Raw genomic sequence first — 24,334 nt, 5'->3', positions numbered from 1 at the left:
ATGTTTGCAGAGCGTCCGATCGAGCTACACGCCGGATCCCGACGATTCGTTTCCGTTTCACGAATCGGTTACAGTTTCGAGAATTCGCTACGCGGTTGCCGATTCGTTGTCGTGTTTCGTTCACTGTTTACGACAGGACCTTTCCTTTGTTTCAAGCGTCGCGACTTCTATTTGACCGGGACTTGGTTTGTCGATGGTAAAGCGAGTATTTATGGATGGAGAGTTTACGCGGACAGTGGTAGGCAAATAAACGGAAAGTGTCCGGCAGAGGACGGATTCGGCACGCGACTCGGCAAACAGCAGCTCGCGAGGAAAAATGTAACGGGACGGCGCGACGCGGCGCTCACGTAGCCCTCTATCTACATCGTCCACCTCTTCACGTGGGAATATTGATTTCGCCGCGTCAGCTGCTCGCTCGGTTGCTCGACTTTGCTTGCCTATTCGTCCACCGTTTGTCCTCCGTTGTTCGTCGTTCGCTCCCCGTTTGCCCCATCTAATTCATACACTTGTTCTACCACTTTATACATTAATTTGCATAGTTCGTCTGTCGCGTCTTTCCCACCTCGCCAACGTCATCCGATTATCGCTCTTTTAGCCACCGTGTTTCTATGTACTAACCAATTATCGGCTTCTCGAAACGTTCGCTTTTTTCACAAAAACGCCTCCATCTACGGAACCTCTCAAAATTCACCGTCACTTTATATTTCCACAATCGTTTAAAACCTTTTTTTATCTAATATCGATATTCATACCTTGACTGAAATCATCATTTTTAAACTTGTTACCTGCCTTCCCGACTTTATTCATTCATTTCTTTTTCTAGTTTCATCCATTAGTCGTGACAAGAAGTCAAAATACGTTTTTTCTTTCGTTTCATAAATCACAGTGATCTCTTGATTAGGTGTATTCGGTAAACGTGACGGGTGTCAGACACCGCTATAGGTCATTATCGATAAAATTGACTAATCCTTCGGCGCGGAAAGATGGGTCCGATTTATGAGTCAGCAGGGACACGTCGATTTTCAAAGCCGTGGAAGAAAATAACAAGCAACGCGTACCGAGGTCAGGTGTGAATCACGTTTCGCGATCGATTTGCTGAAAATTAATTCTATACATTCTGCAACAGAGACGTAAAACGCGAAAGCGAAGGAAACTCTATAGTCCGGATCGATGGGTCCACGAAATCACGGCGGAGTGGATTAATTTTAATCGAGAACGGTTTATGTAACGTTACGTGCTATTACCGGTAGCGTTACGCGTTAACTGCAGGCCAAACAGGCTATTTAGCGAGTCTTATCTCTGCCAGGGTTTTTACACCGACTCGAAAGAGCGAAAAAAGGAAACGGGGAAACTAGAAATCATATAATTTCCGCTCCCAATCGCGATATTCCTCGGAACGGGCTGAATTCGCCGAGAAATTTAATCGTTTTCAGTTTTCCTCCATCATCGCGATAACTGATACTTAAGCGATAGAGAACACGTGCATTCCTCCGACGATTTCTCTTACCGTGTGGTCGGGCAACAAAATTTCGATATTCGTGGATTTTCTAAACTTTCCGATTTACCGTCCATTCTCCTCGACAGAGCGAGCACAGCCATACTAACCTGCAACAGAAAAATGATATTATGTAACAATTGCAATTTTATTTCAGTTTGCTACGCGATTTCGTGCCCGCGTATCGCGCATTTCGTCAGATTAACCGCGCGAAACTTAAAAATACGAATTTATTTGGAGTTTGAAAAGTTGAGAAGCATTCGAGTGTTTTGGCGGTAAAATTCGAATAAAAATGTAAAAAGCTTTGACACGCTACGTGTCATGTATTTTCTTTTTCCACTTCAATCCACACGTAATAATCTATCCCCATAGAGGTTAATCCACAGGATTAAGTTACGAGATAAGTTGTAATTAAAGAAATGAAAAAGAAAAGGAGAAACGAAGTGGATAAAGAGGGAAAGAAGTGCTATTGATTTTTCGAATATCTGATCTGTGAAAATGGCGACCAAGAAGAGGACATCACCATCATTCTAACCTATAAAAATTCGGTAAATGTATATTTATATTCCATCGAGATATCACTCGTCGACCGTGTACTATTGTCACACAGCTATTAAACCCTACCTTAAGTAATTCACAATTGTTGAGCAATCGCTGCTCAACTCTCCATAGCACAGTGACACGAAATATATCCCACCTGAAAATCGCACGTGGTTCCGCAGTGTGCTTCGTAATCGCCATTATATACGATGAAAATGACGTTCTTTGTGAAATAACGCGATAAGAAATACCCCGTTTTATATTTAAGTACGCAATTAAAATTAAAACTTTATCTTTTTAACATTACCTTTACGGACATTTTCTTTAGATATTTATAATTAGGTATTTACATAAAATTTGTAATACTTGAAAAAATTATTTTTGTTTAACTCTAGAACTACCGTTTGATAAAATTAATATTAATTTTTATTCGAATGTGATCGTAATTACGTATACACTTTTATTTTCATTGTACTGCTTCAACGCTAGAACTACCGATCTTTAATGGGTACCTAAACATAGCTGGCATAGATAATAGTAATTTCAGTGCAATGAAAATAAGTAAATATATTGATTACAGTTCTCTCGGTATGAGTGGACGTTAATTTCTTTTTAACAATTGCGAAAAGGAAAATTCTGTCACCAGGCTATTTGGCTGGATTGGTAGTTCTATATAGGCATATACATCGACAAAATGTGAAAGAAAAAAGTACATATTTCTAAGCCGTGCTACAAGAATACCCTCCTAACCCTTTGCACTCCTGTGTCCAGTTATACCCGACATTTTTTGACTTTTCGTTTGCAGAGCATGAAAACGGAAAATAAGTAAGAAGAATAATTGAGAGTGGAAAGGGTTAAGCGAATAACGCAAAGGTATTTCGCGTTGCTTAATTAAAAAAGCCTGTGCAAGCATGTCCGTGGTTGCAAGTGGCTGGAATAACCGCGGAGCCGAGTGCCGAAGCGAATTTTGTTTGCGCTTATCAATGCAAAACGTTTCTCTCATCGTGATATTCCGCTCTTCTCTATTCCGTACCTGTGTTGCCAGGGTAACAGCCTAGATTCGAGAGGTTGGGAGATGCGGACCTACGGAGGAGACAAAGGCCACCCACACGTTTGCGCGCCAGCGCGCAAGTGTACTCGTGAAATCCGTGCAGAAGAAGAAGAGAGAGGAGGGCATTGTCGCTCGATCGTGTCCTTTGTTACGGATTTCCGGTAGCATAGGCAGGCGACGGACGTAAACGACAATTCGTCGAACGTACACGGGGATATGCCTGTTTTGTGCACGCGCGAATTCCGATTCCGAACAAAGTCGACCAACACTCGGCCAATTTCCTTCCCCGTGGAAACGTGCTTGACGCGCGATATTCGTTCTCGATTCGTGCTCGGCTAATAATTTCCGCCTTCTGAAACATTTGTCGCGTGCTGCGGACGAACCAAAAGCGGGTCACGCTTTTCCTCGCAGCTGCAGGAAAGGCAGAGCCGAACGGGGCCACTCGCCGGGTCGCCAGCATGCTCCAAGGATCTCCATGATGATTTAATTGGTTAACCGTGGAACGTGGATAACGGTTCGAGTAATCGATCTGTACTTTCCAGTACGTTTCAGGGTAACCGATAACGTTTAGTTACTCTCAACGACTAATCTTAGGGTTAGGGGGTTCAGGAGAACTCGACGCCATCTTGGGGTTCAGGAGGCCTCGACGCCATCTTGGGGTTCAGGAGGACTCGATCGCGTAAAACTCGCAGTTTCCTGCGTTTTCTTGTGGTTCGAAGATTAAGGAAATCCGTAAATAGGAAAGGGGATTAAAAACTGGGTAAATAGACTCTGATGTTTGAAAACAAAATTCCACTTCGGATTAGGTTTTCGATTTTCTACGTCAAAGATGGAAATTAACTTTCTTTTACTAGTTACTACTATTGGAGAAATGGATATTCGATGCATCGCTTAACCTAGCTCCTCGCGAGGTTTTCATGCCCAAGATGTCACAATGATGAGCTACGCTCTTCATGCTAATGAGAAAATTATGCTAAACGCGTTGTCACATAAGCAAGATTCACGTAGATTCTAAAGACTCGTATGAGCGTTAGAAATTGAAATTATCGCGCCAAGTAAAATTAAATACTCTTACAATGCATCAGCTTCTGAAGAAAATCATCTAAACGGCGGGGTCAAGAAAGAACCCATAAATCACGAGTATATATAGAGGGTGAAATAAGGATTGCCACTATGTTATAAGGAAATTCACCCAAGCGGAAGAATCTGATTTGAATTTTTTAATTTCGATGGAAATATACGAGTATGTATATCATAACAGACTATAGCTAACCTTTCCTCTCGAGTAATATCGCTCTAAGCAGACGAAACCAGTTGAATTTTCAGTGCTCTTCCGCTTTCCAAACGTAACCTTGTAATAGCATAGAATTCGACAGAAAGTTTTCTACAAAAAATTCTCCAACTTTTAATACCGACTTTGGCTTTTGATATGTGATACTAAGGGCTGAGAAACAAGTACATTCGTACAAATTTCGTCATAATTTCGTGTACAGTTGCATGGGTATGCAAACAATCGAGAAAGTCACGGGTCGAGGGATACTCTAGGATTAATTAACGTTTCAACGTGTCATTAGAATGTCGAAGGCATGGAAAATATGATAATCGCTGACAAAATCGTAAACAAGAGAATCGATATTGTTTCGCGCCAGGTAACGCGTTTCTCGTACACTTGGTTTTCTCGCAATTATAGATTTTAATTGGTCGACATTTTCTCGAAAAACATTCGGGTGTATTGCGCGAAGGAGCTTGCAGAAATTATCGGAAGAATAGTGAAAGCGAACGTGCAAACTTCGCACGGATACGACTATCGTGAGATTTCGAAAGAAGATTTCACTTTTGTATAGTACGGACGAGGCAAAACGAAACAAGTGATTTTCCAAGATTCGAGAAAACGAATATTAGAGGAAATTCCAATATTTTCAGCAGTTTCGTATGATCTACTCGAGGTTCACGATAAAACACACATTATTCTTAGAATACAAGGTCGAATTATCAAACGACGCGATAAAAAGTAAAAAATAGTGCATTTTTTAATTTCCCAACGTTCTCTATTTATTTACGGTGTTAAAATTAAAAAAAAAAAAAAAAATGGTTAAAATAAAATACAAATTTCACCCCGGTGCCCACCGTGGCAGTGAACGTGTCAATGTTGCAAGTAATTGTAACCAATACTCGAGAAGCGAAGGAAAATGTGCATACTCGAGTTCTCTTTCGGTGTTATTGCAAGAATTTCGTACGCGACCTGACCTTGGCCTGAATTTCATTCCTCCGGAGCGGTTCGAGAATTCGGCAATGCTCCTCCATCTAGCTAGGCGGCAGTATTTTTCAAACCGTGGGGCGTGACCCATTGGAGGGTCGTACGATCGATATAGCATAGCAGCTCGTGATCGTCGAATCCCGTCGCGAGACCGAGGAAATTCACGCGCATCGAAGGAATAATAATATCGACGATATCACGCGACGCATTGCGATAAAGAATCGTCGAAATGGTTCACATCGCTGGAATGGTTGTCGCGGGAATGACATGCGAAATGCAGAAGCGCGACGACATTATATACATTTGAATAGATTAGCACGCAATGGATGGCTCGAACGGTGGAAAGTGAAAGTACATCCGTCTAGCGACCAACGTTTCGTTTCCACGTACGTATATTTTGCTGCGAGTGTATTCTGTTCGAGCTGGTATCGTGCAACGTACCTTTCTCGTACCACGCGTAATAATAACGTTACGTGAAACTCTTGCACAGCTAATAAGTACTCGAACAGTTTAATTTCCATAAGGAGAGTTGTTTTAAATTCACTCGGGATTGTATCGTTAAGAAGCGATAGTTAAGAATGCCGTTATTAGAAACGGAACGGGGACGTTATGATTCGTATGCTTTCCGAGCATACTGCGACGATCGTCGAACGTGTATCGAACCCGTTAAACGTCGGATAACAATATGATTCATACTCGTGCTCATCAAACTGACCCGAAAGATAAGACCTGGCACAGGTAATGTAGCTGCACATCTGCCCTATCTTCGTCCACACGGTCTTGAACAGTTCCGAATCGTACATCGATAATCGTTGGCGAGCCGTCGCTTCCTCGATCGTTTCGCTTCGTTGTCGATTCCCCTCGATTCGAACGCACTCCCCTGTTCATGGATGCGTGCGCACCTCTTAACCGTTGCGTCGCGCCACTCCTAATCTTTTACGCGTCGTTGTTTCTTCTCGTCCACGGCATGATTTCTTTCCAGCACCAGTTATGTAACATCGATTCGCTACTTACGTAACGTTCACTCGTTATCAATGAAAGCAGCCTTCGTAACACCACGGTCGAATATAAGTCGAACCTATTGAAAAATACCGCAAGGTTTTTCGTTTCTTCCACGTTCTTTCAATTCTTACGCGAGCCTCGCGAGAGTCCGTCGGGGGGCGTAAGCGTAGCGAATCGCGTGGGATGAAAAATACGCGATCAAGATCGTTGGCAATTACGCGTCGCATTCGATCACGCGAACTCGCACACACCTGCGCCTTTTTTCTCGCGTTCTCCAAGCAATAGACGATCCATTACGCATCGAACCTATCGAATAAAAAGTATTCCTTTCGTGAACAACCTTCGGGTAAAAAATGACATTTTCGGTCGGAAAATTCTACTTCCGTTCTGCCGAATGTAAGGCGATCTATCGAAAATGAATAATGCAGAAAAAAGTGGGTAAAAATGAAAGTTGGAGAACTGTGTCGATCGTTGTGATATCGATAAATCTTAATCGACCGTAGCAGGAGATCGGTCATCGAGTTAACGAACACCGTTAGAAGAAAGTGTGACGTTCACGTCACGAATCTCCCTCGTACAACGTTTCGTCGTTTTAGTCATAGCCGATGCGTATAAATAAGTAATTATTATCCTTGACTCTTTATTAACTCCTGCTACATCGGCGCGACCTTCGCACCCGCGATTGATTACGTCATCAAAATGTACGACCGCGCGCATTGGGCCCTCATTTACCAACACCAACGCGTGCTTATTCGTGTGAACCTTCCTATTTTTCCATTCTCGGGGGCACCAGAGAAAAAATCAGAAGCAACGCAGCGTGTCTACATCGACCGAGATACGTTAACTTGGCACGCGTGTATTTTACGAATTCGCCTATATTTTTCTACGAATTCCCCTTTCGCGTGGCTCACTCGTATCTACTGACCGTTCCGAAAACATTGCGCGCGGATGTACAGGCGACGTAGCGCGAACTCGAAACCACTATTTCCGTGTTCGTCAAGGCTCCGTTGTTCGAGATATTCCGATAAAAACTAACCAACGAAAACTTCCTGCCTCGAAGGAGTATCGATAATCGACAGCTAATTCGAACGTTATCAGGCACAACAAAATTATCGCGCAGTTAGTCAATCTTAGTGGCCTGATAATTTCTTCCGCAAATCTACGTTTACTTCCAGTCCGCTACTAGATTAACGACGAGGAATTAAATCGTAATTATGAAACTGCATAAACGATTTCTATTATAGACTACTTGTTCCACGCGAGGTTTCGTTTTTTTCCAACGAAATTGTGCAACGACGATGTAGTTGTGAGTAATCAGCTGATTTCACGGTTAGCCAACGTTTCCTTGAGCGAGGCTATTTCGACGATAATTTATTCGTCCAATTACGCGTGTAAATTTCGAGTATGCGTCCTTCTCGCGTTGTCAGCGACCATTTCAATATCGCGTTATATCCGTCGGGAACGTGTAGTTTCGTTAAACAGAAATACGAAAAACTTGCTGTACACGTATGCTACGAGTCGCGACATGTAACGAACGCTTATGTAAATTTGAACTTTGCTTTACTCCGTACGTTGCAGAGCGAGTCGTGGAATAAAACCGTGAGGTAAATTTCACGGTAATTATAAGGTTGAGTTCGCAACGGGAGCAGCGACGCGGCGCGTTGCTTCGCGGAAAAGGTTCTCACTCGGTAAGAAAGGTTCGAACACGAGTCGGTAAGTAGCGAAAATAGTGGAGTATCGAGGCGAAAGCGAAGGCGGAGCTGTGTTCACGGGACGAATGACATCGCGTGTCAGTGACACGCGGTCGCGATGGCGAAACGATCGAGAGAATTGGAAAGGAGCGCGGAGTATAGAGCACGAGACGACGCGAAGTTGGTAGTCGAGTGCACGACGCGACGCGATGCGACGCGACGCGGTACGACGAAACACGAGAAAAGAGGCACACGGAAACCCACCGGAATCGAAGAGGACTACACCAGAATCGAATACTCGAACGATTGACGCGCGAACACGAACGTAACTCGGTGACCGTCTAACCGAGTGACTGGACGATCGACTAACCGCTCGTTGATCGAACGCAAGCGAGTCCGAGTAGATGACACGCGGTATGAAAATAGGGGGACTCGATGTGTGCCCACGCGTGAACGTATGCTCGCGCACGTTTCTTGCGTATTCGAAGAACGTGCGTCGCCACTCCAATTAGATACTTATTCGTTTCACGTTCGAGAGAGTTCTAAATCAAAATTACGAGAATTTCGGTCTTCGACACTCGGCGAATAGGTCGTCGATTATCGAGTATCGGGTCACTGTTCACGATTACTCCACTTCGATAATGAAACCGCGATAATATCGACATACAGGTTACGGAATCGAAGAATAGCGAATTTTATCGTCAATAACGAAATCGCGAGAGGTTATCTCGCTCGAATTCGAACAAACACGCGTCCGATGTGCGTTCATATCCGATACGCGAAATATCACAAGCTTACGCGTACAGAGGAATCGAAGTAGATCCGGAAATTTAAGAACAATCGAGACTTCCGTTGTTAACGCTATGAGAAAGGCGTGCAGCGAAAACAGAGGTTGAGAAATTATATATCGGTCGTTTGGCGGCCCCGATCGTCGCGCCGGTGGCCAGTGGCCGATGGTCTCGCGCTTACTGCTCACGCCATCGACCTGAAGTTGCACGCGGTTCTCGACTAACTGTACTTCGGATGAAAACTCGAGCGGGAATGGCTCGCGCCTCATTTCGTCCGGTATAAACACGGAGTCGCGGTATGAGTGGAACGAAAATTATTTAATCCAACAGTTTCTTTACGTATCGTGAGAAATTTTATCACGACAAATGAGACGAATTCGTCTGATCGACGCTGGAAAACGTGGAACGAGGTAAATGATTTTAACACGAGCTTCGAGTAAAGTCCGAGTCTTGCGAGCGATTGAAACACGTGCGCGTCGTAATAATCGTTACGTTGCCTGCACGCATCCTACTTTTATCCGTTACTCGGTTCCGTTTCACCATATCGCATGCGAACAACAAATTTCCACGACCTATTATCTGCTCGTTTTATCGCGTATTTAACGTAATCTACGCTCGTCCGACTCGCGCAATGTGCAACGAGAAAATAGACATGTGCGATTCGCATTGAGCATCATCAACGATGTTTCATCTCCATTAACCCTTGAAAAAGAGCAACAGAAGGTCTGCACAGGTGACTATCGAGCAATACATTTAAGGATGATAATAATAACGAGTGGATAAATAGTCTTTTTACACGTAAATATTCGTTTTCAGAAGTTTGCTGCTCGCGTTTGTATATTCTTTGCCTTTCCAGATGCACGAATTGAAATTAAAAATAAGCATTGCGTAAAATATTCGAGAAACTTTCATTGTCTATTTTGAATTCTTCGTTCTACGAATATATCGTACGTTGAACGATGAGTTTCTCCATTTTTCGCGATAGAAATGATCAAACTGATCGAAATATCTTTCAGATATTTTATTTAAATGTGTTTGATAATGCTGGATTCTATTAAAACAAAAGCCCGATTATTCCACAACGATTCCTGTGCGAAAATAGAGAGATAGTCGTCCGAAATGTTTTCGTTTCGGTTGATATTTGAAAAAGTACCATTTCTGGTAGGAAGAAAAAATGTTGGTTGAAATAGAACAAAATTCATAGCAGGCTCCAAATCCTCTCGTTTTTACTACGTCTACCGTGATAAAAATAATTTCGCTATTCGAAGAATTTCCGTGGGTATGCCATTTCCGGTCGCCTACTAAATTTCCTACAATTTTCGAAACGAAAGGCTACATATTAAAAATAAAACGGTACTTGCTGGCCAGGTGGGATCACGAATCGTAAACGAGGAAACGCGCCTTAACACGGAATTTTCAAAGAAAAACATGTCCGAAACATTTCGCGATACGCATCCGGTGCAAAATAAAAGCTTTTCTCCGAAACGAGGCAAAATAAACGTCCATTGTTACCCGAGAAAATGGACAAATAATCCGAAAGATGAATTTATAGAACGAACCATCCTGCCGGTGTTAAATATTTTTGGTAGCCATATGCCCGAGCAAATATTTGCAAATGGCGGACGAAGCTTCGCGAAGTCCGACTGTTTCGCTACAACTCGGAAGAGTTTTCTTCGTTGGAAGAAAGAAATGTCCCTTTTTCAAAAAATAAAGGATTAGAGGCTAACGTTACCAGGAAATGGTAACCAAATATATTCCTTCCTCGACGTTTACAACGTTCGCTGCGCAAGGGTACGTCGTGGCGAGTAATTGGATACAGATCGATGGAATGCACCCGTATAGAGGGGAATCCCCATGAAGGAGTAATCGCTGAAAGGGTAAACGAGATTTCGAGCAAACGCGGTATGCGGCACATGATATAGTGCGTTCGGGAAAAGAAGGCACAGCGTGTTTACATCCTGATGACTGATTAACTCCATTGACACTCCCATCACAGGCAGTTACCACTATTAGCCGAAGATGGTGACGAAGATCATCATGGGAAAAGAAGGCACAGCGTGTTTACATCCTGATGACTGATTAACTCCATTGACACTCCCATCATCACAGGCAGTTACCACTATTAGCCGAAGATGGTGACGAAGATCATCGGTCACCGTTTTCCGTGATCAAGGGAGAATCAGCGGAGTTAATCAGTCGTGAGGACATCAGTGCCTTCTTTCCTCGAACGCACGATACCTAGCTAGCGCGCAGCTTGAACCCGGGTGTGATCAAGTTGGATGCGCTTTAACGAGCCCGGAGAACTTCTGCCAAAGTCGATCTTTGGCCATGCTTCCGAATTCCCTGGCTTAATTTTAGTTAACTCGCGCGCGTGTCAAGGACACGGTGTTATGCAGTAGCGAATCGTGTGTCACTTGTCTGTTAAGCTAGCTTCGAGCAACGCGTTATGCAAAAATTGTCTGACGAAAGTTGCAACAAAAAACGAGCTTGTCAACAGGTCTCCTTCTCTACGGATTCCGGCGACGATTTTTGACCGGAGTCCACGGGTCCACATTTGTACCCAGTGATTTCGAAAAACGGAGAGAAAATTTACATTTCGCGAGGAAGACGGATTGCAGCAGTGTCAGACTCTAGCATCTCATTAAACCGCGAGAAAAATTGGGAAAAAAGTAGTTTCTGTGCCATACGTTCAACGATTAGATATTCAGACGGTGAATGATAGGCAGTACAAAAACATCGGTTTAATCGATGCAAGAAAATGGCGATTTCAAACTCATTTATCTGTCGCGACCATTTTTAAAAGCCATAATCTCGTGTCACTTCCGCCCTCTTTATCATAACGAGTTTCGTCCGATTTTAACTATACGTCATACCGCAACTATTAGATGCAACCATCTTTATATAGTACGCGCGAATAAACGAGGCTTACACATTTACACTGCACCGTGAAAAGCTTTCGAGCCGAGATCCTCGAGCTTTCCCTTTCGAGGTGACTCTTGTTGCCGAAATAAATAGGCAAATGACAAATCGATTAGTGGTAAAAGAAATGAAATTTTAAATAATTGTTCGTTAGGTATATCAATTTTATACCTAAACAAGGAAACTGATTCTGGGTTGGATAGTTGCTGCGGAATGCAAGACATATTCGTCGTTGTTTGGTACCGATCTGACAATTGAAATACCGGTTTGATAATTGCCTTTGCTTCCTAGTACTCTAGGGAATTCTCTCCGTGAAGGATTGCCAAAAAAGGTAGCAATCTGGTGTTTGAGGAGGCTTGATTGGGAAGATGGTCCGTCTAGAAAGGCAGCGATAAGCACGAGCGCAAGTTCTGTCGCAATATCGTTATTAAGGAACGTAGGGTGGATAGGTGAGACAGCTGGCGAGGCGAAAGGAACAACGCTAAGTGGCAACGCAATCGATTGCATTTTAACCGACGAGAGAATTTAAGACTTCTTACGAAATATATATATAACGCGAGGAGCCTTGAAGTTTCCGCGTCGTTAATTCAGAATGGAAGCGAGAACAGAAGAGAGAGAATCGAAGGAGAAATAGAAAGCTAAACCTGGTTGCAAAGACACGTCTTCCAAGTACACACTCGTCAAATGTTCATCGATTTTTCCATCCACTGTCTATCGATGATACTCGCTCACGATCGGCTAACAGTTCTTGTTCCGACCAGACCAGGGTTTCTCAATCCTTCTTAATTCCCGACTCCTTTCCAGCTTTTTAATCGAGGATCACGAGTTAACGAGTCACAATTAACTCGTCGTCGCTCGTAGCATTCTCGGAATGCACTTTTTGGAGGCTAGACACCCGTAAGTACTCTTCTCATCTCGAAAGTTTGAATTTGTACCAAAAAAAGAAACAAGTATTTTGCACCACTACATCTACATTAGCGGTTCGACTTATTTCCATGGAAACGGTGAATTTTTCTTGAATTATAATTCGGAAAAAAGTTACGATACTTCGAAATTCAAGAAAGTTGGGGAGAGTCGTTTCCGATATGAATCGTTAAAAAGAACTGAATTTTTCCTATACAATTTTGAAAATTCACAAAGCAGTGAAAGGGTTATTCGAGCGAAGTAGTGCCTAAGTCCGTGACCCCGGAATTCTTCCATTTCTTCGCGTGGCCCGAAAAATCGTGTCAGGCCCCCTGGGGAGTCGTATAACCACCATTGAGAAACCCTGGACTAAGCTTATTGATCCTGGTAACTAGATAACAATGGGAACAAGTAATTCTCACGATATGGACAGCGATTGATCGTACACGTTGCTCGGTTAATGGCAAGCGTTTCGCGCCCCGTTCTAACCTGCGTATTTTACGTTATACCGCGATAATATCCGAATACGGCATCTGAAACTTGAAACTGCTTGTCTCTGGCAACGGCTCTTAAATCCGAGTTTAATTATCGCCTTCGAATTCCAATGGGTGGAAACTACTTTCACGACGTACGAAATCTAAGAGAATTTCAGAATTTACGCATATATATCGAGCAAATGGAAAGCGTTTCAACGAGAGATACATGTATACACGAATGAAGGGTCCGTGAAGTAGCGTTGGAGATGTTCTGGGTAGCTGACTATAGCAGAGTGAAAGAAACAAAAGAAAAGAGGCTGAATTGTACCACGAACCTTAATTTACACAGAAATCTGTCCGTTTGCGAGTATCGAGATTTCTTCTTTAGAAATTAACAGATAAAATTCGGAGCCACTAGATCCAAGGAATATTAGTTTAACGAAGACTTTGTTTATTAACCCCTTCGCGAGTTTAACTCACTAGCGCCACCACGGTTCGTATCTGCGATAAGCCCCGTTTATTAATCCCTTCGCGAGTAAAAGCGTTTCGCAGTCTTAAAACGATTTTTCATTTAATCCCTTACCTTACGATATAAGTTCCGATGGAGCGTGCCATATTCAACAGCAAAGTCAGTCGCACGTCGAGCCATTGCGTCGAACACGTTCAAACACGACGAAGAATAACACGTAACTGAGGACACAGGCGAGAATTCAGCCGCCTGACCCGTGTTTACGTTGGGTTCTAGCTTCAAACCACGCCCCCCTCGCCCGTGATTTTACGTTTGACTCGATTTTCTTACCGCGAACCTCACGCAATATTCTAGGCGAAAGGGTTAACTCACTAGCGCCACCGCGACTCGTATCTGCGACAAACGTTTATCGCAAATATCGCTTATATCGTTCATTTTCTGCTTAAAATAGCCAGATCTCAGTAAAACGTTGATATTATGTATATGTCGATACGTATCGCATTGCACTTGATGTTTTACGTCATGCTTACTACAGAATATAGAATGACGAACCACTCGCAGGCACGCGCATGCGCGTACGCGCGTCATTTATCCCCTCGATCGCGATCGGCCAGCAAAGTGCAGAGAAAAGTTCTTATTTCACGGTTTTCTCGTCGAGTTTTTCCCTGCACCACGGCCGCCTGAACTTGGGGAAAATTAAACTGCCCACGAGCCTGCTATCGATCCAGAAGCCTGCTTTTAGTTAAGTGCGCGTGGGTGGACAAAGGACGGATGAAATAAGCGCTGCTGCGAAATTAGCAGAGCTAGATAGACCAGGTGAGCTCGATTTCCTCGTCGAACATGATCCAGCCTCGATGCAAACTCCACAGCTTCCGCGACCATTTCCACCCAATATTTCGCTCATTTTTGTTCAAACAGCGCACCTGTCTTATGCAATTCCAGGAAGCGATAGCGATTTGCAATACCTCATTATGCAACGTACAAATGGTTACAGATGGGTGAAAATCGGTAGGAATCGGTAGCTGAAATTTTTTCTCGAATCTCGGTTTTGCGGGACCTTTTGGAGGAGAAAGACACTCGCGCGATGGAGATCGTATCGTTTTAAAAGTTATTCTAGTTAGAACGGAGCACACTTCTTGCTGTTCCTTGACTCACGTTTCCAGAACTATGTACGATTCTCGATGATACGTTATGCTCGTACGCGATTTCCGCGATACGATCTTCCGTGGAAACGAAGCTGCTCGACTTCTCGGTTTCGTCACTCTATTTATCGTTACAGAACGAGCCTATCTACATGTCGCTGCTACTACGTTTCTGATATTCGCCAACTCTTTTTTCGGCTTTTATTCAGATTTATGTAGCCGTACGAGAGACGTGCCTTTCGCAACCGAATAAAGCCGGTGGTAATTTTACGTAAGCATGTGTTTTGCCTTCCTCCATTGTTAGGGATATCTCTTGAGGTCTGAAAACCTCTAGAGGATCAGGAAAGTTCCCAATTTCGAGAATTAAAAATTTGGTATATCTTTTGTTTCGCGATTCTGTTGTAGAAACCAAGTAAAGAAAGATATACAATCGACGAATAAAGATCGAGGATTTGTTTTCACTGGATAGCAGATTAATCGTAATCCGACAATGATAACGCGAAGTGTGCAAACTTGAGGAAATTATCGAAGAGATATCTCGTTACGAGGCAATCGAGGGAATTCTGTGAAAGACTTGTCAGTACATCCGGCACGATAATGGATTAAAAAGAAGCAGATTAGATTCAGAACGAGTATGTATATTAGAGTTCTAAGATAAGAATCTGGATCAGGTGTTTCGTTTCCTGTATTTCTTTTTAATTGTCAAAAATTTCATCGATACCACGGTTTCGCAATCTTGCAAACTTTTGCCTGGAGAATTTGAAAACTGATTTAGAATTTTATTAGGAATAAGACTCCAACGAAGCATAAAAAAGGGAAATTCGTTCGACAAATCGTTGCGAAATGCGACGAATAACGAGCTGTAACTTACAGCTATACATAGCATACACCAACGATAGTGATCGAAATGGTATGACGAAGATAGCTCGACTCATACGCGAAAGTGTGACACACATATTCAAAAGGATATCCTCAAACTGCATCAGTAAAATTGAAAAATAATTCGACGATATTTACAGATTAGTAGGCCCGGTGGAGATACGGGTCGCGGTGGCGCTAGTGAGTTCAGTGAAAAATCGTCTTAAGGTTGTCACGAGCAACGAAGGATGTATCGATGTAATATTGAAAATTTTCGTTTTTTAACGAACTGAGCAGCTTTCGAACTACTGTATGCTTCTGTTGGAACAAAAGTGGAAGTTAATGGAGGGGATCAAAGTATTTCTCTGTGACAGACAGGACGCAGTCTCGAAACGTCCGTCGCTGACGGATACTGGAAAATAAGGACGAGAAAGTATAGAGTATAATTTCGCGCGCGTGATGCGTACACGCATGACAATGGTTGCTTTGTTCGCGAGCCAGCGCTTACGCGCATACGCGCACTTACATCACCGATGTACACAACGAGCCGAGTTGCAACGATTTGTAAATACTAGAGTCATACGTGAGTAATCCTTGACTTCTCTCGCGAGATTACATTTTGTTTTTCCGCGGCTTCGATTCACAAACACGCAGAAGGAAAAGTCAGTTGCGCACTTTTCAGCTGTCGAGTTCTAATCGTCGAATTGACTCTTCTATGAAACTGTTTTGGGATCTTTTTCGGGGAAATTAGAAGAGATTTAATACGAGAGTTTCGTCTTTTCACTTGCTCACGTTTGGGAAATACTCGTAATTTCTTTTTCCATTGAAAAATAGCGAAAATTCTGAGAATTATACAGGGTGCACCACTTCGACTGGTTTCGTCTTTAGTAACATGTATGTAATTACATCTTCTCGTTGTTCGTTATTGTTTCTTTGACAACTAAATAATCGAAGACGATCTAGGTGGTCGCGTTACATGGTTCACTCTGTATAACGATATATACAGGTAGGTTTAACCTCTTACCTTACGATTTAAGTTCCGATGGCGCGTGCCATAATCAACAACAGAGTCGGTCACACGTCGAGTCATTTCGTCCGAACGCGACGAAGAAGAACAACACGTAACTGACAAGTTGAGACTCGTGAGACAGAAACATATCGATGAATGGATTAATAGAACGAATTTAGATGGCTGTCATGATCGCAATTGTTATGCTTATCAAAAATGAACGATTCAAAAAACACTTTGATCAGTGAGGATGCAATTATGACTCGGATTAGGGAAAGCAAATTGCAATAATTTTAAATACCGATTTTCTTTTTTTAAACTTGTGATATAGAACTAACGTACATCGATATCCATATGATTCACAGTACAGTTTGCTACGTGCAACTGTTTCCTCGTTGCACCAATGATTATAGAGACAGCAAATCTGACACTCGGTGATAAGTTTATAAACAATTGGTTACAAAAAATTAGCTAAAGTTTCGCGGAATCGCATGCTTCGATTTCAGCGAAATTGACCACGATATTGTAAACCGTATGATAAATCTAAAAATGAAGTTCCAGTCATGCATCACGGTGTCGAGTATAGATACAACTGCGAGACTACGTGACTCGATATCGTATCTCGCTATAAAATTCCTTATCAAGCCACGTTATATTTTAATAATTCGTCTGAAACAACACCGTCGAGAGACCAACGAAACGAGCCGATGAATGAAACAATGAAAGGCAGGAATGTTTAGAGAAAAATGAAATTTTCACCAGCAAAGTTGGGAGAGAAGAAAGCGGAGAAGGGAAAAGAAATGGATCTTTTTGACCTGGATCGATAGAAGCATCAAACAATCCGACGCGTATCGATTCGAAATTTCGAAAGCGTGGACGCGATGGGTGTCCCCGTTGCCAGTTACAGCAACTATAAATAATTTCAATTTCTCGCGAATGATAACCTTTGTGCCCGATGTAGCGCCCCAACTATCGGGAACATTAAATTCAACGTTTTCCCGCAGGATTTTAATTTCCCGTTCGTCTTGCCCCGAATTTCGAAATGCCGTTACACGCGTACGTGCCACGAGAAGCAAACGCACTTTCGATTTCTCGACGCGCCGAAATTCCTGAAACGAATCACGCGGACACCCCAGAATTCCGCGCGTCGCGATAAGCTTAATGCTAATTTCCATTATAAACGCGATTAACGGGTCTCATTTCCATCGCGTTGTTTGTTTATTTATTTATTTATTATAGAATATCTATATGAAAAATGTTCCTGTTAATGATAAAAATTCCCTAGCGTATAATCCCTAGTGTATTATTCCCGATAATACCGTCGGTGACGAAATTGCGCCGGTAAATAAAGAAAACGGGCGATAATTTGAGAAAAGTGGGATTTGGGAGCGCAGCGACAAGCTGCGCGCGCATGTTTGCGCTGGCTAGGAAAACAATTTAAAGCAGGTGACACACGCTCGACGGATATCCCGGCGCGAGCACCTGTGTGTAACCTCCTTGGAGATTACGAGCCAATGACCTCGTATCTGATAGCGCGTTGCGTGACAACTCGGCACAAAGCGACTTTTCTTTTTCGTTCCACTCCAACTTCCACTCGAGCACACGCTCGACACAACGAAATTTCATCCCCGAATTTGGCCCTCGTCGAGGCAGCAGCCCGAAACTAGCGAGGGCACTACCGTCGATGACAAGATGGCAGCGCGCTCTGTGATTTTCGGGGTTCCTCGAGTAACTGCGATATCTCGGGGTAAATAAATCGAATTTGATTTTACAGAAGAAAGATTATTCGAACTGTTGATAAAGATATTGGGACAAAATTGCTATCTTTGTTGGAATTTTTTATTTATATATTTCGTAAATTTAAGATGGTAAGCATTAAGAAAACGGAAGTCTCCGTTTGTTATGGTACCTGTGCTATCATTTCTCACGCGACTTAGTAAAATATTATTTGCGGAAAAATCCGCGGTATATTCGCAAAAATAAACTTCGTAGATTGCAATACTTTTCGAATATTTCGATTTACGACGCATATGATGTTTTTCCGCGGATATATCGCTGGGAGGTGGGTGGAAAAACGGGGAATATCGTAGAGAGTGGTATAGTATCGTTTCGTGGTGTAGGATGTGTACAGCGTGTGCAGAAGAAGAAGAGAAAAAGTTAGGAAGAACGTTGGTTCGACATGAACTGTGCAAAAACTGATTGCCATGGCTTATGAATTTCCCGGAAGCGTTTCAAGCATTGTCTCGGTACGAGGAGAAACCGATCGTGATTCGAATCCCAACTTCCATTTTACTCGCAACGTTGCCAGGTGGTGCTCAGCTTCACCCACGCGTAAACCGGCCAAGAATTACACAACGCGCGCGCGCGACATCGTTGAAAAGTCTCTTCTGCTCTTTCTTCTGTGACACGGCTATGGAAACGAATCTTACGTTCCTTCGAGAACGCTGCAAATGCTTCTTACTTTCTAGCTCCTAGCCTCGCGAAGAAATAAACGAGCTTCCTTCCCGTTGTCTTTCCTAATAACAAATATCTACGCGACTGAGTGGCTAGGCAAGTGAGGTTAGGTAAGTAAACATTCTTAGTAACTAAGTCCAGTAGAAATATCTCGATATTATTCGCTAAACCTCGACAGGAGAAAAATAAAAATAATTAATAAATATTTACTAGTAAATTACGCGAGGTAACGATGGCGCAACGTATGAATTTTCAAGTAACTTCGAATCGGTAGGAAAAATATAAAAATAATAAACAAATATTTCAACGTAATTTTTGAATAACTTCGAATTCCTATATCTAGGCAAGAGAAAAATAAAAATAATTGATAAATATTTCGACATAAACTACGCAACACAATGATGGCACAATACATGAATTGTCGAGTAACTTGAAATTCTTATATTTCGGCAGGAGAAAAATAAAAATAATAAATATTTCGACATAAACTACGCGAGGTAATGATGGCACACCCTACGAACTTTTCTAGCCACCCCAAATCGCCATAACCGAACAGAAAAGTATAAAAGATAGAAAATTAATTCTACTGACAAAGATATTGGAAGAAAATTATCTTTGAGATATTTTCCAATCTCTTTTCACGATTAAACTTAGACTGGGAAAATACTCGAGGAACCTTTCGATTCTCGAACCGATGTAACCTCGTCGATCAATTTTTTAATGTAAATCGAAGTAGAAAGAATATAATCGTAATTATTATTCCGAAGAAGCAGTGAAAATCACAGGGTTGACTATCATTTCAGCTCGCAACTCTCGCAATGATGGCTATGACACGCCTATATATAGAGACACACGTCGAGAATAATACAAAGGAACTGAAACTCGAAGGCATTTTTCAAGCGCGCTATTACGCGAGTAAGTCGACGAACAAGTACGTAAGCTGTTATTGAATAGTCGCTGACACGATCTATAAATACATGCGGATAGAGATCGGAGATTGCGAAAATCGTAAATAGATTAGGAAATTATTTATGGACATCGACGGATACGGGAGGATATGTAGCTGATGCGTAAGTCGCGAGTATGATGGAGCAGCGAACACCGGATATAAATGGCAACCTTATGCAACTTGTTTTTTCGCTCATTAGACTAATTAGAAACTCGAATAATGCTGCGGACACTTTCTTATCGCCCGAGCAAGTCTCGCTTCTGATACAGACGCTGTTATCGTTCGGCTCGTTCCACATCCAAAGTTTACTCGCCGGAGTAACAATTTTGTGTGCTTTTGTATTACGAGGCGCCGTGTGATATAACTCGAAAGAACAACCAGCCACGATAACTAACGACAGATGTTTCTTAATCCTCGTTCAGGGATCCCGAAAATTTGTCTCCTTTTTCCTCGATATTTGCAACGATAATTGCTAAAAGTACCTGCGATTCTTCCACGTGCTTCAGTATTAATCTCTCTTGATGAAAATGGGAAATAAACATTGAAAACTCCTACTGAGGTAGACCAGTATACTCTACGCGGAAAAATAGCTCTTGCTGTTTAAAGTACGATGTAATACTAATTTTACATTCGAATTCAGCAAATAATATTAACGAATCTACGAGTAATTAACACTTCGCAATTGTTCAGAGGTTTTTTGGTACAGAGATTGTGTATAAATGAACACGTGGAATTATTTTATTTCGATATTTCATACGTGTTATCGATCTTTAAAATTTTGTTAGATAGCGACAGAGGCCTCTCGAGTGCACAGGGTTAAAAACGTAAATTTTTCGGAAAGATATCTAGAAATATCCGTGGAGTATACTCGAAGATAATTAAGCAAATTAAATAAAACGCTTGAAGAGTTCTAATTTCCATCTCCACGAAAGTGAACGGTAATTGTGCCAAAGGTACTCGAGCATTTGCAATAATTTCAAGAGCAAAAGATCAGGTAGCCGTCATCTTTGAGGCGGTACAAAATGGAGGCGCGAGGAAGGACGAAAATTTCAGGAAATTTTAGAAAATTTACGAGTACGTGTCGAAGGGGGGAAGAACCTCGGGCCTGAACGAAAAAGTTGGAACGCTGCTCGCGTGGTTACCGTTAATTGCGCGCCTAATTGTAAGGAGAGAGGAGGATCGAGAGAGTGAGAGAGAAGGAGCGACGCGGTTATTACGAATTCTGTGACATGCCGTTGCCAGCAACGATCGCGACCTGGTTTGCACACCAAGTCTAATGTTTATTTATCAAGTTTACGGTTCGTCCTCTTTCCGGCCTAGTTATCGTGTCGTGCTACGGTTGCCGAGGAGTTTCAATCTCAAGAATAATCTTCTTTTGTTCACGGAACACTCGTTACTTCGGATAACATTGCACACGTTTGTAAACGTTCTCACAGCTAAATTCGAGGATACCGACGGTACTAATGCGACGATCGTTAATACGTTCCTTGTTATGACTCGTTGACATAATCGGAGAGACTGTAATGTCGATTTGCCTATACTTTGAAGCTTTTACGTGCCTTCTGACTAGTGCTAAACTTAACACGACTTAGTCTGATGGAAAAAAGAAGGGAAAAGGATCTTAACATTCAAAAATTACTCCAAAATTTTTCCAATTTTCTTTAAGTCAAAAGTTTAAACATAGTCATTTGAGTCGTGGTAAGTTTAGTGTTGATATTAGCCCTCTGCACTCTGAGAATTTTTCTGTTCGATCAACGACTCTAATATACTTCTAACTTTAATTAAAAAAGGAAAGAAGAAGGAATTTTTAATTTATTTGTACGGCAGTTTTCTTGGTTCTTCATCGGTGCAAACGAATCCAATGTCGTCTTGCAAATCATCAATGTTTATAATGGCTCCAATCGAGTGCAAAGGGTTAATTTTAATATTGTTTCTTATGACTCGTCGATATAATGGCAATGTGGAGAATGGTCGATTTAAAAATATGCATTCGATACTTTCCAGCTTGCACGTTTATATTTTTCGTGACTCACTGATATACGCGGAAAGCTAGAATCGCAATGCCGAATGATCGATTCAAAAATAGCGAGGTTTGAATCAATTTTTTCAATATTTAATATTACATGTATGCTTTTAATAATTTTCCTTTAAAAGAGGAATTTTTTTAAGTTAAACTACGAGATATTTAGATATTTGGAATATTTAAAAGATTTGTTCTTACGCTTGATCATATTTTATATTAGCTTCTATGTACTTACCAAAGTTGAAAATCCAAATATATAAATATTAATTGCAAAATACAAGTTATAATTAGCGATCCGTTGTATATTTATAATACGAATTAAAAGCTTCGGTGTAGATTACTTTCGTAATTAACGTTGCAATAGAACTATTTTTTCTACTATTAAATATACCTTGCGCCGAGCTATTGCTAGCCTGTTACTCGCCACGGTCACGTTTCACTGGCAAACGTTTTCCCATAATTCCAACCTCGTAACCGGCTCTAATGTCAAAATGCGATAAACGGTGATATCGTTTGCCTGTATAATAACCTTAATGCGTCATAATTAATAAACGACCTCTAATAATTATCGTTAGACATAATTACATAAAGCAGACACTCGAATATTTAATCGTTTCACGAGTAGGGCCGTCAAGTTTCTGTCAATAACGAGCAACATGACAAGCGTGGTAAGAAGAAAATCCCAAGACTACGTCCGTAAATTTAGAAAATAATCCAACGATGTGTAGGATATTTACGTTACACTTACTGGAGATATGGACCGTGGTGGCGCTAGTGAGTTGAATGCAAACTCGTCTTAAGGCTGACTCAAAACGCTTACTCGATTCTAACTATTGGAAACATTCGCTAGTCAAATTTATTATCTCCGTTTTTCCAATTTTGCCAAATTTTAGCTCAACCTTTGTCTCAATATAACAGGACCCTACTTTATCTACTGAAATACTAATTTCTTTGTAATGTCGGTGGCGATTAGTAAATTTTAATACAATGTTTCTGTCCTCGAGGTACTAAAATAAATGTCTACTTTTTGTCTTCCATATGAGACTCGAGTGGTATGCAAACACGGGGGTCTATTCGATAATGCGATGCGGAAAATCGAGTTTACGCAATAAAACCGCTTTTCTTACGTATCAGAGGAAAACACGGCGAGAGGTATAGCCTGTTGAAAGATCGTACAATGGAAGCCCCGTTAATACGATTCTGCATTCGTCATGGTAGCCCGAGTACATTGCACCAAATACTCGACGCATCGTTAAATACCAGGAACTTGACACTGATCGTTCCCGAGATTGTGTGTACACTCGTTATAAATGTATGATTGCAAAAAATTATCTTAGTCGATGTCGATAATCGACACGTGTTAAAGAACGAAATAATAATTTGCAAATTTCTGTACATCGTTACAATGTTCGCAAATTAAAATTAAAACTAGGTTGTCGTTCGCGATACTCGAAAAAAAATTTGTCCATTTTGAATTTAAAAATATGCCGAATAATTAGTTTTTACCAGTAACCACATTGCAAAGTACAAAGGTACAAAAGAAGTCGATAAATCGAATTACTTTGCGAGCAGTTGGACTATCCGCAAGGTCCGATATGAGTGTGAAATTTGAAAAATTTTCTGGAAATAGGAAGAAAATTCACGAGGTCCTTAAAGCGTTGTCAAACGAGTTAGGAGTCGTAAGAAATCACCGTTAATGGCGATGCTTTCGTATTAATTGCGTATGTACGGTTCCTATTCAATTATTTGTTGCTGTAGCGAGTGTACGTTCGCCTCGTAAGTACGGTCTTTTTATTAATGGCCACTGCCATATGTACGGAACACCTGCGATGACTAACAGTACCACGCAACTAACTATAATAAGACGAGAGTATACTCAAGTACGTTATTCCGCAGGAACATCGATCTTGTTCTTTACGAGTACTCCTACACGCCAACACGGCTGGCCTGACTGGAAAGTAATTGAACTAACCGCTGCACTATGCGAGCCGGTATCGATGTGCAAAAATCTAGAATTTCCGATGAAAAATTTCCAACTCGTCCTCTCGAGGAATCAATGGCCGGTAACGGTCATCGATCTTCGAACATTTCGTTCGTATCGTCTACAATGATATCTTAAATCCTACAAGTGAAGCAGAAAATATTGAAAAAGGCAAAAAAAAAAGGAAGAAAAAAGGAACGGGAAGTATAGCGAAAATAAATTGGGCTGAATTTCGATCCCTACTTTACCGACGCGAGGAGAACGAAAAATTGGCAAGGATTTTCGAATTTACCTGATTTTCCCATTGGCGGTTGACCAAGTCTGCTG

General features: G+C 41.7%; 1 protein-coding gene across 10 annotated transcripts in view; it reads right to left on the bottom strand.

The window, feature by feature from the left end:
• trc (Serine/threonine-protein kinase tricornered) overlaps positions 1–24,334 on the bottom strand; it is a 51,631-nt gene that overhangs the window by 13,368 nt on the left and 13,929 nt on the right. For 3 of the 10 annotated variants that reach the window (XM_017896655.1, XM_017896656.1, XM_017896657.1), the window contains one exon: positions 24,300–24,334. The exons of 3 other annotated variants lie outside the window; for them this stretch is intronic. In XM_017896655.1, coding sequence (XP_017752144.1) covers positions 24,300–24,334 — 35 coding nt within the window. Of the gene's footprint in view, positions 1–1,507; positions 1,590–3,068; positions 3,439–6,058; positions 6,422–8,300; positions 8,389–24,299 lie in introns of those variants that run through there. 4 more of the 10 variants (XM_017896660.1, XM_017896665.1, XM_017896667.1 and 1 more) reach the window with 4 other exon arrangements.

This window comes from Eufriesea mexicana, unplaced genomic scaffold (genome assembly GCF_001483705.2).
Source record: "Eufriesea mexicana isolate 0111107269 unplaced genomic scaffold, ASM148370v2 scaffold320, whole genome shotgun sequence".
Classification (NCBI taxonomy): domain Eukaryota; kingdom Metazoa; phylum Arthropoda; class Insecta; order Hymenoptera; family Apidae; genus Eufriesea; species Eufriesea mexicana.
This window is presented reverse-complemented; position numbering and strand designations above follow the sequence as displayed.